Here is a 17,677-nt window from a genome sequence, read left to right on the forward strand (position 1 = left end):
CCCCAGCCCCACCGACCTTAACTCCTCAAACCCGGAGACCTGATCTCTGGGAACCTGCCCGCAGCAAATCTACTTACTTACCCTATAAGAACCTCCCACAATGACCACTGCACTAGTTTAACAAATGCTGAGCAGTAGAGGGAAACACCAGAACCTTTTTAAATAACAAAAAACATAAAAACCAGCAAGCCTTGACTGCACACAAAAATGCGTTATACCTACACTACACGTACCACTGCCCTCTAAAAACTGGTGGATGAACTTATAATACATGTGCTTGATATACTCATTACTTTTATTCTACACCACTATATATAACGGTCCTCTACATACCCTTATGCAACCCAAATGTATATACGTAACGATCGCTAGACGTGTGCAATACGTCTCATTCCGAATGTGAATTCGGACGTATTTTGGGCAATTCGGACAACCGAATGCTTCCGGATGTCCGACGTGCTGAATTGTCGAATTTCCAAAGTCCGAATTTCCGAAGTGCTGAACTGAAGCGAGTTGCAGAAGTGCCGAATTTCAGAAGTGGCGAAGTGCTTCGGATTTCTTAAAAGTGGCAAAACAAGAAAGGGAGTAAAAATTCTGTGAATGATGACAAGAATCTTGACCAATAAGCTAATTCCTGGCACTGGGAGCCCTATAGATGTGTACGTGTTTGTGGTGGTTAGGGGTAGAGGTAGAGTTAGGGTTAGGCATAGGGTTATGGGTAGAAATAGGGTTAAGGGTTAGAGGTAGGGTTAGGGGTAGGGTTAGGGAGCCCTAAAGAGGTTCTGAATTCTGAAGTTCCGAATTGTCGAAGTCCCAAATTGCCAAAGTTCCGAATTGCCAAAACCCTGTATTACCGAAGTTCCGAATTGCTGAAGTTCCGAATTTTGGAAGTCCCGAAACAAATTGTCAAAGTTCTGAATTTTTTTACTTACCCGAATTTCCGAACCGAACCGAATATTTTGCCCCTTGCACATCCCTAACGATCACCATCATGTACACGCTAACCCCGTCTTATACGAAAACCAAGTGCATAGCAAAGACTGAATAGATAGTCATTTTTACAAATTTCTGTTATCAATCTCTGTTTTTCATTTCCTGGTATTGTGTTATCTTGTAACAATACTTAATCTTTCATTGTAACTACAAAATGCCATAAAAGCACCACATACATATGTCTTTAATAAAATAACAAAAAAACAACTAAATAAAGAGTTAATAAAATATAACAAATGAAAAATCTAGGATTGACATATTCTGTTTTAATGTAGGGATGTCTATAAAGAATGCATTTGTTAAAATAAAGACCTAAATTAAATATTTTTATAAGAATTCCCTGAAATAACTGATCGTCCGGTAACTGGTAGATTGGTGACTTGATTTTCTTCACATTAAATACTAATGGTTATTACTGCTAATATGTCAATGAATGATAAAGTAATAAGTATATTATGTTATTAACATGTCTGGTACCAATGGAAACGCACCGCTCAGCCTGAGCTGGGAGTGAATTCCACATCTTTACTGTGCTTCCTGTAAAGAACTCCTTGAGATGCTGTTGGGGAAATAACTTTCCCAATGAACAGACAGTTGTTTGAGTTTGTATAATGCTAATATATTGTCTCTGAAATGTCTTTTCTAGTCTGAAAATCTGGTTTGTTTTTTCCTGAAATCCTCCATTCCTTCCCAGCTTTGTACCACACCGCTGCACATGTTAATGTTTATAATGTCCCTTTGGTGGCAGTCACAGTTTATCGTTTAGAAAGAATGGGGTAATGGAACGTACAATAAATACAGAATAACTGTGAATATGCTCAGCACTTACCTTCACACCCACTCTGTCCCTTAAGAAATCCTCGCAGACAGCGGCACGAGAAGGAACCGGCTGTGTTGGTGCAGTTGGAGTGTAATCCACATGGAGATTCTTGATCCGCACATTCATTGATATCTGAAATAAACACGTTTTACCTCAATGTTTGGGAGAAGCTCTTCCCGGTTTCTGACTAATAGTCCACTTTGAGACAAGCAGTGGTAGTCCACTGTAGCAGATAGGAAGTGGTAGTCCACTGAAGCAGATAGGAAGTGGTAGTCCACTGAAGCAGATAGGAAGTGGCAGTCCACTGTAGCAGATAGGAAGTGGTAGTCCACTGTAGCAGATAGGAAGTGGCAGTCCACTGTAGCAGATAGGAAGTGGTAGTCCACTGTAGCAGATAGGAAGTGGTAGTCCACTGTAGCAGATAGGAAGTGGTAGTCCACTGTAGCAGATAGGAAGTGGCAGTCCACTGTAGCAGATAGGAAGTGGTAGTCCACTGTAGCAGATAGGAAGTGGTAGTCCACTGTAGCAGATAGGAAGTGGTAGTCCACTGTAGCAGATAGGAAGTGGTAGTCCACTGTAGCAGATAGGAAGTGGCAGTCCACTGTAGCAGATAGGAAGTGGCAGTCCACTGTAGCAGATAGGAAGTGGCAGTCCACTGTAGCAGATAGGAAGTGGCAGTCCACTGTAGCAGATAGGAAGTGGCAGTCCACTGTAGCAGATAGGAAGTGGCAGTCCACTGTAGCAGATAGGAAGTGGCAGTGCACTGTAGCAGATAGGAAGTGGCAGTGCACTGTAGCAGATAGGAAGTGGCAGTCCACTGTAGCAGATAGGAAGTGGCAGTCCACTGTAGCAGATAGGAAGTGGCAGTCCACTGTAGCAGATAGAAAGTGGTAGTCCACTGTAGCAGATAGGAAGTGGTAGTCCACTGTAGCAGATAGGAAGTGGTAGTCCACTGTAGCAGATAGGAAGTGGTAGTCCACTGAAGCAGATAGGAAGTGGCAGTCCACTGTAGCAGATAGGAAGTGGTAGTCCACTGTAGCAGATAGGAAGTGGTAGTCCACTGTAGCAGATAGGAAGTGGCAGTCCACTAAAGCAGATAGGAAGTGGTAGTCCACTGTAGCAGATAGGAAGTGGTAGTCCACTGTAGCAGATAGTAAGTGGCAGTCCACTGTAGCAGATAGGAAGTGGTAGTCCACTGTAGCAGATAGGAAGTGGCAGTCCACTGTAGCAGATAGGAAGTGGTAGTCCAATGTAGCAGATATGAAGTGGCAGTCCACTGTAGCAGATAGGAAGTGGCAGTCCACTGTAGCAGATAGGAAGTGGTAGTCCACTGTAGCAGATAGGAAGTGGTAGTCCACTGAAGCAGATAGGAAGTGGCAGTCCACTGTAGCAGATAGGAAGTGGTAGTCCACTGTAGCAGATAGGAAGTGGCAGTCCACTGTAGCAGATAGGAAGTGGTAGTCCACTGTAGCAGATAGGAAGTGGTAGTCCACTGTAGCAGATAGGAAGTGGCAGTCCACTGTAGCAGATAGGAAGTGGCAGTCCACTGTAGCAGATAGGAAGTGGCAGTCCACTGTAGCAGATAGGAAGTGGCAGTCCACTGTAGCAGATAGGAAGTGGCAGTCCACTGTAGCAGATAGGAAGTGGCAGTCCACTGTAGCAGATAGGAAGTGGCAGTGCACTGTAGCAGATAGGAAGTGGCAGTGCACTGTAGCAGATAGGAAGTGGCAGTCCACTGTAGCAGATAGGAAGTGGCAGTCCACTGTAGCAGATAGGAAGTGGTAGTCCACTGTAGCAGATAGAAAGTGGTAGTCCACTGTAGCAGATAGGAAGTGGTAGTCCACTGTAGCAGATAGGAAGTGGTAGTCCACTGAAGCAGATAGGAAGTGGCAGTCCACTGTAGCAGATAGGAAGTGGTAGTCCACTGTAGCAGATAGGAAGTGGTAGTCCACTGTAGCAGATAGGAAGTGGCAGTCCACTAAAGCAGATAGGAAGTGGTAGTCCACTGTAGCAGATAGGAAGTGGTAGTCCACTGTAGCAGATAGTAAGTGGCAGTCCACTGTAGCAGATAGGAAGTGGTAGTCCACTGTAGCAGATAGGAAGTGGCAGTCCACTGTAGCAGATAGGAAGTGGTAGTCCAATGTAGCAGATATGAAGTGGCAGTCCACTGTAGCAGATAGGAAGTGGTAGTCCACTGTAGCAGATAGGAAGTGGTAGTCCACTATAGCAGATAGGAAGTGGTAGTCCACTGTAGCAGATAGGAAGTGGCAGTCCACTGTAGCAGATAGGAAGTGGCAGTCCACTGTAGCAGATAGGAAGTGGCAGTCCACTGTAGCAGATAGGAAGTGGCAGTCCACTGTAGCAGATAGGAAGTGGCAGTCCACTGTAGCAGATAGGAAGTGGCAGTCCACTGTAGCAGATAGGAAGTGGCAGTCCACTGTAGCAGATAGGAAGTGGCAGTCCACTGTAGCAGGTAGGAAGTGTTAGTCCACTGTAGCAGGTAGGAAGTGGCAGTCCACTGTAGCAGATAGGAAGTGGTAGTCCACTGTAGCAGATAGGAAGTGGTAGTCCACTGTAGCAGGTAGGAAGTGGTAGTCCACTGTAGCAGATAGGAAGTGGCAGTCCACTGTAGCAGGTAGGAAGTGGTAGTCCACTGTCAGACAAGATACAGTAGTCCATATTTAAAACAGAAGCATTAGCTTTCTGTATAGAATTGGAAGTGGTTATAGTTCAATGTCAGGTAGGAAGGAAATGGTAGTCCACTGTCAGACATGAAGTGGTAGTCCAGTGTCATATAAGAAGTGGTAGTTAACTGTCAGACACAAAGTGGTAGTTACCTGTCATATAAGTGGTAGTCCATTGTCATTTAAGAAGGGGTAGTCCACTATCAGTCATGAAGTGGTAGTCCATTGTCATACAATAACTGATAGTGTAGTGTCATAAAAGAAGTGGTAGTAAAGGGGGCGGGCCGGTCGCATGCGAGACCAGCTCCTGCAGCCTAAGACAGAAATAAGCGATATATTGGCGATCCAGGGTGAGGCTGGCCCAACAGGCTTCAGTCCCCTGGAGGAGGAATCCTACCTGACTTTACCGAGGCCTACTCCAGAGGCGAGCGGGGCGGCCGGCCGCTGCCCTGCCGCATACTGTTCGGTGCTCAAAGTCAGACCCGCGAGGGTACCGGCCCCGTACCCCCCCCCTTCTGGACCGGGGGGGTGATCCCAGTCTCCACCCTCGGGACCCGACCACCGACAAGTGAAGCAGCAGGGCCGCCAAGACCCACGCTCCAGGCAATGACACCAAGATGGCGGAGGCCACGTGGAATGGTGTTGGGACCAGAACCCTCACAGGTTGTTTATCCACAGCGGCAGGACAAAGAGCGGATTGTAAACACCACAGAAACAGACCACCCACTTGCAAGTACCCTTGCACTCTAGAAGGACTCCCACCTTCACTGAAACAGAACCCTCAGAGACCTCCCGCGGGGTCCCGGTACTCCCTCACTCTTCAAGGCAGGGAAATAAATCGCCCCACAGGGACACCAGCGACACGTGGAGAAGCGAAGAATTAATCATACACACCACTGTTGTCGAAGAGATCCTCAGCAACCGGCAACAGACCGGGCGCCCTGATACAATACATCAGCAACTGCAGGGGACATATATCATTCCTCTGAAGAGGGACTTTTACAACCGGAACTGTTTTACCTTTCACCATCTTTCCCTCAGGAACTCTGTACCACTACCGCATGGGATCTGCTGCCTGGAGATATACTACATCAATATGTTTGCCCAAAGACCACACTGTAAATATGAGCACACAGCTTGTTGACCCATCCAACCTGTTACTAGATAGCTGTCATTTCTTGTAATCATAAAAGCATGGTTAATTACTGTTCAACTAATTTGACATAAGCAGGATTTGAACGAGCATACTTAATGTATCTGGTTAATACGACTTACCTAGAGACGGACACAATGATTGACACATGACCTAAGTTTTATATTTACTGTAGGATATGACTGGTCAGACAGCCTATTATTGCTTGGAATATATGTATACTACACTTGAGCGCAGTTAAACGAGACAATACCTAGGGCCCGAGGTTAAAGCGATGACATTCAACACACTAACTAACCCCACGCTACTGTTACCAAACAACAGGAAAAATCATTATTGCTAACCAGCATGTGCCCAGCTTGATTCTGCTATTATTACTATATAAAAATAGGTGCGTACCTTCTGAATGCTACATAACAGTTCACACTCTTGCATGTTCACATTGTCTAAGTATGCTGTTGTGGCATTACTGTCCTATGATTGTTACTCATGCACGACAAAAATAAAGAATGTAAAAAATTCAAAAATAAAAAATAAAAAAGAAGTGGTAGTCCAGTGTCAGATAAGACGTGTTAGACCTCTGTAGCAGACAGAAAGTCATAGTTTACTTTCACTGATTGTGTTAATGGTTCTCTATTACCGGCACAATTTAGGCCCCCGGAGAGCAGTGTGAATCCGGTGGGACATGCGCAGTGATCCCCTTCCAGAAATAAACCATCAGGACAGCCGCACCGCAAGCCATCATGTATCTGATTGCCAGGACAGGAGTAAGATCCGTCCCCTGCTGAAACACAGAAAAATAGATTTTATATTCATTGTATTTTATCTGAGAAATGATACACATTCTGAGAAACAGTGAATAAAACCAGTGAAGGGGGAGCGGCAATATTCTTAAAGGCAACCTCATTCTGAATTATTCTATCTTTCCAGATATACAGAGCATTTGGGGGCATTGGCTATGCGTTCAGCCATTTTACACCATTGCATAGCAGGCGGCCATCTTGTAGGAGGAGGACGGATTTGCAGTTAAATATAAAAATATAGAGAGATAATGGTCTGGCCAACACCCAAGGTTTGGGAGCCCTGAGATAGAATGATATTTCTTATTAAAGACAAGCTTTCTGTGAAGAAAAACAAAGCCCCATTGATCAGACCATTTCACTGTTAACCCAACCTTTATCGGCCATGATGTTATCGGCCATGATGTTATCGGCCAAAATTAGGGTTAGGGTTAAACACACTGTATTCGACTCCGGAACGAGGACCAGCCCTGTATCCCATTAGAACGTTCACACCAGCAACTCAAGTGCGAAACCGCAAGGGAAGTAATTAATGAATGCTTACCCTGGGTGGCCGCCATTTTGTGTAACCGAATACACGTGGTTGACAAAAGAATGGCGGCCATTTTATCTCCCGAACGTGGGCAGCCGTACTTGGGCGTCGAGTGCCTAGGACCCTTTTTGGCTAGGCACTCGCACGAACCCCAGTAAAGACTATATTTCCCGACCAACTATGTAAACAACGTTCGGGAGATGGGAACTACCGACTAGGAGGAGCATTCGCTCCCTGAAATAAGGAGAATCCCTTGTATGGTGTTTGCACAGGAACCCCCGAACAGAGACCGGCCGGGGCACCTATTTCCCTGGAACTATTTTGGGCCATCACCTCGTGGCCGGACGGTCAAAGCTTTACCTTGGAGCCATTAACACATGGAGCCATTAATTTCATACTCACCTGCGTAGCTGTTATCGATACCAGAGACACTGATAGCCTAAAACAGACATAATAAAGATCAAAAAATGCTTACAGAGACAACCCCCAATAACATTCAACAAATATTAAATAAGGTTTTATCAAGTGAATTTTGGGGGTAAAAGTAAGTAAAACATTTCCATTCTTTTCACTTTCTCCCTTTCCCCGTTCGTATTTTCCATTTAACCCCCTGTCAATGAGGTATGATCCATGATTGTGGGTTCGACTTACTCTAGTGTTTACATATACTGCTTTCCTGTGACTGTAATGTTGTGCTCTCTGGTTGACATTCTAAGTGTTGTTTCAATCAATCCACATTTGTTTTATGCTCTTTCTCAGTCTATTTCATACCTTTTGTGGATTCCAATAAAGTATTTGATAAAGAGCTGACTATCTGGAGATCCTGTTTGCTGCAATAAAGGGAAAATGTTATCCCTATATAACACACTGCTTCTATACCTCGAGCTCCTTACCATGTGAGTGCACTCAGATTCAATATTTCTTTAACCCCTTAAGGACACATGACATGTGTGACATGTCATGATTCCCTTTTATTCCAGAAGTTTGGTCCTTAATGGGTTAAAATGTTACTAAAGATCCCAATATTTTATTTACCTATTTAATCCATCTTACCAAAACGACCCGCAGGAACGGGAAGGGGTGGTGGTACTTTATAAGACACCAACACTGTTCTTTTTGAGCCATAAAAAAAATGGCTCTACATAATGTGAGTTAGCATTTAATAGTTTATTTTGACATTTTTATAATCACAGTACACACTTGGTTTTATTATTTATGCTTCTTTGTTTGGAGTTATGTAACCAAGGAAAGTATCCATTTTAAGAAAATTTGTTTTAAGTAAAGAAAAAAAAATCTATTTTGAATATCGCACATACCACTTTTTGGGGGGTTTATATTTGTACATATTTGGCTTTTATTCTTTTTAAGCACCATTTATTGCTTGTGGTGTATATTAACAAGATAGGTCTATATCAAAGTATCCAACGACATAATTGAACAGACTGTGTTATTACTAGCCTCAGACTGTGTTATTACTAGCCTCAGAATGTGTTATTACTAGCCTCAGAATGTGTTATTACTAGCCTCAGAATGTGTTATTACTAGCCTCAGACTGTGTTATTACTAGCCTCAGAATGTGTTATTACTAGCCTCAGAATGCGTTATTACTAGCCTCAGAATGTGTTATTACTAGCCTCAGAATGTGTTATTACTAGCCTCAGAATGTGTTATTACTAGCCTCAGAATGTGTTATTACTAGCCTCAGAATGTGTTATTACTAGCCTCAGAATGTGTTATTACTAGCCTCAGACTGTGTTATTACTAGCCTCAGAATGTGTTATTACTAGCCTCAGAATGTGTTATTACTAGCCTCAGAATGTGTTATTACTAGCCTCAGAATGTGTTATTACTAGCCTCAGAATGTGTTATTACTAGCCTCAGAATGTGTTATTACTAGCCTCAGAATGTGTTATTACTAGTCTCAGAATGTGTTATTACTAGCCTCAGAATATGTTATTACTAGCCTCAGAATGTGTTATTACTAGCCTCAGAATGTGTTATTACTAGCCTCAGAATGTGTTATTACTAGCCTCAGAATGTGTTATTACTAGCCTCAGACTGTGTTATTACTAGCCTCAGAATGTGTTATTACTAGCCTCAGAATGCGTTATTACTAGCCTCAGAATGTGTTATTACTAGCCTCAGAATGTGTTATTACTAGCCTCAGAATGTGTTATTACTAGCCTCAGAATGTGTTATTACTAGCCTCAGAATGTGTTATTACTAGCCTCAGAATGTGTTATTACTAGCCTCAGACTGTGTTATTACTAGCCTCAGAATGTGTTATTACTAGCCTCAGAATGTGTTATTACTAGCCTCAGAATGTGTTATTACTAGCCTCAGAATGTGTTATTACTAGCCTCAGAATGTGTTATTACTAGCCTCAGAATGTGTTATTACTAGTCTCGGACTGTGTTATTACTAGTCTCAGAATGTGTTATTACTAGCCTCAGACTGTGTTATTACTAGCCTCAGAATGTGTTATTACTAGCCTCAGAATGTGTTATTACTAGCCTCAGAATGTGTTATTACTAGCCTCAGACTGTGTTATTACTAGCCTCAGAATGTGTTATTACTAGCCTCAGAATGTGTTATTACTAGCCTCAGAATGTGTTATTACTAGCCTCAGAATGTGTTATTACTAGCCTCAGAATGTGTTATTACTAGCCTCAGAATGTGTTATTACTAGTCTCGGACTGTGTTATTACTAGTCTCAGAATGTGTTATTACTAGCCTCAGACTGTGTTATTACTAGCCTCAGAATGTGTTATTACTAGCCTCAGAATGTGTTATTACTAGCCTCAGAATGTGTTATTACTAGCCTCAGAATGTGTTATTACTAGTCTCAGACTGTGTTATTACTAGCCTCAGAATGTGTTATTACTAGCCTCAGAATGCGTTATTACTAGTCTCAGAATGTGTTATTACTAGCCTCAGAATGTGTTATTACTAGCCTCAGACTGTGTTATTACTAGCCTCAGAATGTGTTATTACTAGCCTCAGATTGCGTTATTACTAGTCTCAGAATGTGTTATTACTAGTCTCAGAATGCGTTATTACTAGCCTCAGAATGTGTTATTACTAGCCTCAGACTGTGTTATTACTAGCCTCAGAATGTGTTATTACTAGCCTCAGACTGTGTTATTACTAGCCTCAGAATGTGTTATTACTAGCCTCAGAATGTGTTATTACTAGCCTCAGAATGTGTTATTACTAGCCTCAGAATGTGTTATTACTAGTCTCAGAATGTGTTATTACTAGCCTCAGAATGTGTTATTACTAGCCTCAGACTGTGTTATTACTAGTCTCAGAATGTGTTATTACTAGCCTCAGAATGTGTTATTACTAATCTCAGAATGTGTTATTACTAGCCTCAGAATGTTTTATTACTAGCCTCAGAATGTGTTATTACTAGCCTCAGAATGTGTTATTACTAGCCTCAGAATGTGTTATTACTAGTCTCAGAATGGGTTATTACTAGCCTCAGACTGTGTTATTACTAATCTCAGAATGTGTTATTACTAGCCTCAGAATGTGTTATTACTAGCCTCAGACTGTGTTATTACTAGCCTCAGAATGTGTTATTACTAGCCTCAGAATGTGTTATTACTAGTCTCAGAATGTGTTATTACTAGCCTCAGACTGTGTTATTACTAGCCTCAGAATGTGTTATTACTAGCCTCAGAATGTGTTATTACTAGCCTCAGAATGCGTTATTACTAGCCTCAGAATGTGTTATTACTAGCCTCAGAATGCGTTATTACTAGCCTCAGAATGTGTTATTACTAGCCTCAGACTGTGTTATTACTAGTCTCAGAATGTGTTATTACTAGTCTCAGAATGCGTTATTACTAGCCTCAGAATGCGTTATTACTAGCCTCAGAATGCGTTATTACTAGCCTCAGACTGTGTTATTACTAGCCTCAGAATGGGTTATTACTAGCCTCAGACTGTGTTATTACTAGCCTCAGAATGTGTTATTACTAGCCTCAGAATGTGTTATTACTAGCCTCAGAATGTGTTATTACTAGCCTCAGACTGTGTTATTACTAGCCTCAGAATGTGTTATTACTAGCCTCAGAATGTGTTATTACTAGCCTCAGAATGTGTTATTACTAGCCTCAGAATGTGTTATTACTAGCCTCAGAATGTGTTATTACTAGCCTCAGAATGTGTTATTACTAGCCTCAGAATGCGTTATTACTAGCCTCAGAATGTGTTATTACTAGCCTCAGACTGTGTTATTACTAGCCTCAGAATGTGTTATTACTAGCCTCAGACTGTGTTATTACTAGCCTCAGAATGTGTTATTACTAGCCTCAGACTGTGTTATTACTAGCCTCAGAATGTGTTATTACTAGCCTCAGATTGCGTTATTACTAGTCTCAGAATGTGTTATTACTAGTCTCAGAATGCGTTATTACTAGCCTCAGAATGTGTTATTACTAGCCTCAGACTGTGTTATTACTAGCCTCAGAATGTGTTATTACTAGCCTCAGAATGTGTTATTACTAGCCTCAGACTGTGTTATTACTAGTCTCAGAATGTGTTATTACTAGCCTCAGAATGTGTTATTACTAGCCTCAGACTGTGTTATTACTAGCCTCAGAATGTGTTATTACTAGCCTCAGAATGTGTTATTACTAGCCTCAGAATGTGTTATTACTAGCCTCAGAATGTTTTATTACTAGCCTCAGAATGTGTTATTACTAGCCTCAGAATGTGTTATTACTAGCCTCAGAATGTGTTATTACTAGTCTCAGAATGGGTTATTACTAGCCTCAGACTGTGTTATTACTAATCTCAGAATGTGTTATTACTAGCCTCAGAATGTGTTATTACTAGCCTCAGACTGTGTTATTACTAGCCTCAGAATGTGTTATTACTAGCCTCAGAATGTGTTATTACTAGTCTCAGAATATGTTATTACTAGCCTCAGACTGTGTTATTACTAGCCTCAGAATGTGTTATTACTAGCCTCAGAATGTGTTATTACTAGCCTCAGAATGCGTTATTACTAGCCTCAGAATGTGTTATTACTAGCCTCAGAATGCGTTATTACTAGCCTCAGAATGTGTTATTACTAGCCTCAGACTGTGTTATTACTAGTCTCAGAATGTGTTATTACTAGTCTCAGAATGTGTTATTACTAGTCTCAGAATGCGTTATTACTAGCCTCAGAATGCGTTATTACTAGCCTCAGAATGCGTTATTACTAGCCTCAGACTGTGTTATTACTAGCCTCAGAATGGGTTATTACTAGCCTCAGACTGTGTTATTACTAGCCTCAGAATGTGTTATTACTAGCCTCAGAATGGGTTATTACTAGCCTCAGAATGTGTTATTACTAGCCTCAGACTGTGTTATTACTAGCCTCAGAATGTGTTATTACTAGCCTCAGAATGTGTTATTACTAGCCTCAGAATGTGTTATTACTAGCCTCAGACTGTGTTATTACTAGTCTCAGAATGTGTTATTACTAGTCTCAGAATGCGTTATTACTAGTCTCAGAATGTGTTATTACTAGTCTCAGAATGTGTTATTACTAGCCTCAGAATGCGTTATTACTAGTCTCAGAATGTGTTATTACTAGCCTCAGAATGTGTTATTACTAGCCTCAGACTGTGTTATTACTAGCCTCAGAATGCGTTATTACTAGCCTCAGAATGTGTTATTACTAGCCTCAGAATGTGTTATTACTAGCCTCAGACTGTGTTATTACTAGCCTCAGAATGTGTTATTACTAGCCTCAGAATGCGTTATTACTAGCCTCAGAATGTGTTATTACTAGCCTCAGACTGTGTTATTACTAGCCTCAGACTGTGTTATTACTAGCCTCAGAATGTGTTATTACTAGTCTCAGACTGTGTTATTACTAGCCTCAGACTGTGTTATTACTAGCCTCAGAATGTGTTATTACTAGTCTCAGAATGTGTTATTACTAGCCTCAGAATGCGTTATTACTAGCCTCAGAATGTGTTATTACTAGCCTCAGAATGCGTTATTACTAGCCTCAGAATGTGTTATTACTAGTCTCAGAATGTGTTATTACTAGCCTCAGAATGTGTTATTACTAGCCTCAGAATGTGTTATTACTAGCCTCAGAATGTGTTATTACTAGCCTCAGACTGTGTTATTACTAGCCTCAGAATGCGTTATTACTAGCCTCAGAATGCGTTATTACTAGTCTCAGAATGTGTTATTACTAGCCTCAGAATGCGTTATTACTAGCCTCAGAATTTGTTATTACTAGCCTCAGACTGTGTTATTACTAGTCTCAGAATGTGTTATTACTAGTCTCAGAATGTGTTATTACTAATCTCAGAATGTGTTATTACTAGTCTCAGAATGCATTATTACTAGTCTCAGAATGTGTTATTACTAGCCTCAGACTGTGTTATTACTAGTCTCAGAATGTGCTATTTCTAGTCTCAGAATGTGTTATTACTAGCCTCAGACTGTGTTATTACTAGTCTCAGAATGTGTTATTACTAGTCTCAGAATGTGTTATTACTAGTCTCAGACTGTGTTATAATGAAGTATTAGTCTTAGAAAGTGTTATTATTACTCTTAGAATGCTGTATCATTAGTCTTAGAATGTGATATTAGTCTTAGAACGTAGTATTATTAGCACCAGGAAGCTACATGTTGTATGATTTACTTGTACAGGTGAATAGATGTGTTGGCCTTTGTTTACCTTGAGTTGCAATGATGGCTTTGGAGTAACTTGCAAGTTGTTTTTTGGAAGATGAATTTCCTCATTCTGAATCCCAGATCCTTGAGCTGTCTGTGGTCTTCTAGGCTGGACTGTAGGTCCTTGTGCTGTTAGTTGGCTCTTGGGTATGACCTCTTCCTTGCCATGGGGCTTAGATTGTGGCTCATACTGGGAAGATGATGTGACAAAGTAGAAAAATAACAGGGGTATGAGGCTCTGCACAGATGTCATATTTTACCCAAACAGACTCTGTCCTCCAGTCTTGAGTACCAATCACTCTATAGCTTTGATTGAAGATAGAGATAGAGTCCAATAACTCTGTCTTTATGTAAGCATCCTCAGAGTACCAATCCTCAGAAACACTCTGCCTTAAAAATGAAAATATATGCACAAACAATGTTAGTAAAAATACAGAACCCACAAGAATATATAAAGTTCTGAGTCTAGAGAACACCAGTCATAGAATGGACCAAAATAAACTAGGTGTCATAGAGATAACCGAAAGAAAACAGATATCATAGAGAGGACCCAAAGAAGGATCCAAAGAATACTGATATAGAGATAACCAAAAGAAAACAGATATCATAGAGAGGACCCAAAGAATACTGATATCATAGAGAAAACAGAAAGAAAACAGATATCATAGAGAGGACCCAAAGAAGGATCCAAAGAATACTGATATAGAGATAACCAAAAGATAACAGATATCATAGAGAGGACCCAAAGAATACTGATATCATAGATAAAACAGAAAGAAAACAGAAATCATAGAGATGACCAAAAGAAAACAGATATCATAGAGAGGACCCAAAGAATACTGATATCATAGAGAAAACAGAAAGAAAACAGAAATCATAGAGATGACCAAAAGATAACATATATCATAGAGAGGACCCAAAGAATACTGATAGAGAGGGCCTAAAAAAACAGATTATAGAAAGAATCTAAAAATAATATAACAGATATCAGAGAAAGTTCCTGAAAAATGATGGAGAGGACCCATAGAAAATAGATATCATAGAAAGAACCGTGGTATAATCGAAAACCATAAAGAGAACCAAATATAATAGAAATCTTAGAGAGGACATAATGATAACATAAATTATAGAGAGGACCCAAAGAAAACAAAAATCATAGAGAGGACCATGAACTAGTTCAAGAATCGCTCAGTGAGAAGAAACACCCCATGGGGTGGAGGAACAGATAAAATTACAGAGAGTACTCATAGACATAAACTGGAACTTTCACAGAGAACTTACAATCTGATCGATTGTGAGGGCCAGAAATAGGAGAGTCCAGGAGAAGTGAAATCAGAGCCCATACAATATATCACATCAATATAACCTTGATCCCCTGTGTCCCAAAGGTTCCAACCGACTGAAAGATGTTCAGGAATTAGCTCAGTACGAAGCAGGAATCCCATAGGCTTCCTCCTCATTCAGACTTAAACATTATTCCCAGAGCTCTTAATGTCTCAAACCCTCCCATGAGACACTAATCATTTGCAGCAGTTTGTAATTAAGGGGCTGGATACATTTTCCCAAGGACTGTCAGGAGGCAGGCAAACTTTTAGGAAAATCAGGAATGGGGAGTCACTACAGATAACACACATTGCTTGATAATGGCACAATTTGCACAATTTATATAAAAAAAAACACAAACAGGGATCAGTACGCACAAAAATTTAGCTTGAAATATTTCACACCAGCTTAAACTCACATATCTCAAATAACTTCAGGCGATGTGATCACATCGTATGGACATATTGTGTAAACGTCCACTTTAAGTTTCCTTTAAAACACACTAACTCTTTACCTGAGGCCATTGCAGCAGATCCTCAATTATTCCCACCGCTTGCTATTTTTATTTACTAGAGTGGGAGTTCAAAGGGAATTTTAAATTAAGTCAAACTAGAACTGGGGACCTTCTCAAAGTCAACTCTGTTTTCACTTCAGCTTCCCTGGTGGTAAATGTGAAATTCACTTTGAATTCTCACGTTGGTAAATAACCCTGTGAGTGTAGCTGGAGTCCAGACTGGGCACCCATCGCTCTACACACAGGGGTCATGGCAAGTGTCTGGAGAAGCCGAGAGCTTGGAGGAAAGTCTCTTGGAACAATTTGTTAAAATCTCGTGAGAAACCACCGAGTTCCCTGTCTGTCTATTAATACTTGTGTATTCAATTCTAAAAAGACATAGAAAATGTTTTTTGCAACATATAATCGTCCTAGAAAATGGAAATAAAATGCTTCACTTGCTGTCAATTGCTGTCAATGTTCTATTTTGATACAATGTTACACTAATTATTAACACATCGCCATGTCTCCTCCAATCAGAGTGTCCGCATGTTACTAGAATTCATTCATCGCATTGCGCACACCTTACATCGATGAGCATAATATTCATTTAATCAGACATGGCCCCCGACGTGCTCTGTATAATAACAGTATTCATTCGCCATTATACACACAGGGTTATTCAATAAAGCATTTCAAATCTAAGGCCAGAGTAGCCAAACTGACGGCATAGCTGACTTGGAGAATGTTTCCAGTTCTAATATTTTGACCTTAAATTTGAAATTCCCTTTGAATTGTCATTTTAGTGGATAGTCCTGACTGTATCTCTAGTCTGAATCCCTGTATCCCAGAATACAATAATTACTGACATTAACCCCGTCACAGACTACAGGATCCACACCACAATAACAGGAGATACTGTACTCTGTCCTACCAGCACACCAAGGGTTAAAGCGGAATAGTTTGCATTGCTGTGGCTGTCTCAAGCTATGTGAAGGAGGATGTGGATCTGAGTAAGGGGGGGGGGGGAGTGTTAGTGAACATTTAATGTTTGATGTGCAGCTCACCCTCCTCTATCCAGAAGCACCAGCTGTGCTCCCTCAGGGAAGGGAATTAGCAGCCAGCAATGAATCTAACCTTAGAATTATCCCCTAAAATCCACTTTAACCCAATAAGGACCAGAGGCAAGTCTTTGAAGAATGATTAGGGGATAATATTCAGGAATTCCATTTGAAACATGTTACTAAGATTCAGTGTGGATTGATGACGGACAGATGCTGTCAAACTATAAAGACGTCAATAGAAGCATAGATCAGGGTGTGGCAATGGATTTAATCTGTTTGGATATGGTAAAGGCGTTTTATAGACAAATGAAAATCGGTTGCTTTAGAAAACAATCGTGTTCTTGAATAGAACACTGGCTGAAAGATAGAGCGCAGAGAGTATTAGTGATTAAAGTGCCTCAGGGTTCTGTCCTGGGACCACTTCTATTTAATCAGTTTTTAAGTAATCTTACCGTGGGCATTGAAAGTCCTTTACTGATGACATAAAACTAGGTAAGACAATACAGACTAAACATGATAAAAAGAATACCAGAAAACAGAATATTCGGGATACGGCTAAGTGAATCTAAAAAAGAAACATAGACAAAAAATAGTGTGATACAGTATGCACTATATAAGAATGCACTCTCGAGATGACGTAGAGTTAAGCGTTCATACGGTGCTTCCCCCGATGATATGGGGGGCTAGTAATCCCCTTCTCACTGCAGGATAACCAATGGTACACAGGACTTCAGATGGATTAGGGTAAAAAAATCAGCTCTTTTATTATTTTAAAAGGTGAATGATCACCAATCAGCATAGAATAAAAAAGAAAGCGGTAGGTCCTACGCGTCTCGTTCCGCAAGGAACTTCCTCATGGACGCAGTGACAATAAAATCAAAACATAGTATTTACACAGTGTAAAAAATAACATATCCTATTCCCCCCATTATATCATCTCTTTAAATAGGGCTAGTTCCTGTGTCCATTGGTGAATCATGTAGGTAGTTCCAACAATCAGTAGCCTCATTGGTGCAGAGATAGCTTCCCTCAGATGTTCATATTCAGTGCAGCTTCACTTCAATCAGAGGGAATTGGATAAATTGGGCAGGTAAGTGGCAGATGAGATTCAATGTACAGTTG

The 17,677-nt window shown here is 40.7% G+C and overlaps 1 protein-coding gene across 1 annotated transcript in view; it reads right to left on the minus strand.

Annotated features, from left to right (window-relative positions):
* Positions 1-15,171, minus strand: part of LOC134608271 (neurogenic locus Notch protein-like) — a 90,453-nt gene extending 75,282 nt beyond the window's left edge. The window contains exons 1-5 of the mRNA XM_063450966.1: positions 15,042-15,171; positions 13,680-14,065; positions 7,385-7,421; positions 6,291-6,434; positions 1,823-1,945 (exon numbers count right to left, since the gene is read on the minus strand). Of these exons, the coding sequence (XP_063307036.1) occupies positions 1,823-1,945; positions 6,291-6,434; positions 7,385-7,421; positions 13,680-13,928 (553 nt within the window). The 5' untranslated portion in view covers positions 13,929-14,065; positions 15,042-15,171. The remainder of the gene's footprint in view (positions 1-1,822; positions 1,946-6,290; positions 6,435-7,384; positions 7,422-13,679; positions 14,066-15,041) is intronic.
* Between the last annotated feature and the right edge of the window lie 2,506 nt (positions 15,172-17,677).

The sequence above is a fragment of the Pelobates fuscus genome, chromosome 4, assembly GCF_036172605.1.
Source record: "Pelobates fuscus isolate aPelFus1 chromosome 4, aPelFus1.pri, whole genome shotgun sequence".
Taxonomy (NCBI): domain Eukaryota; kingdom Metazoa; phylum Chordata; class Amphibia; order Anura; family Pelobatidae; genus Pelobates; species Pelobates fuscus.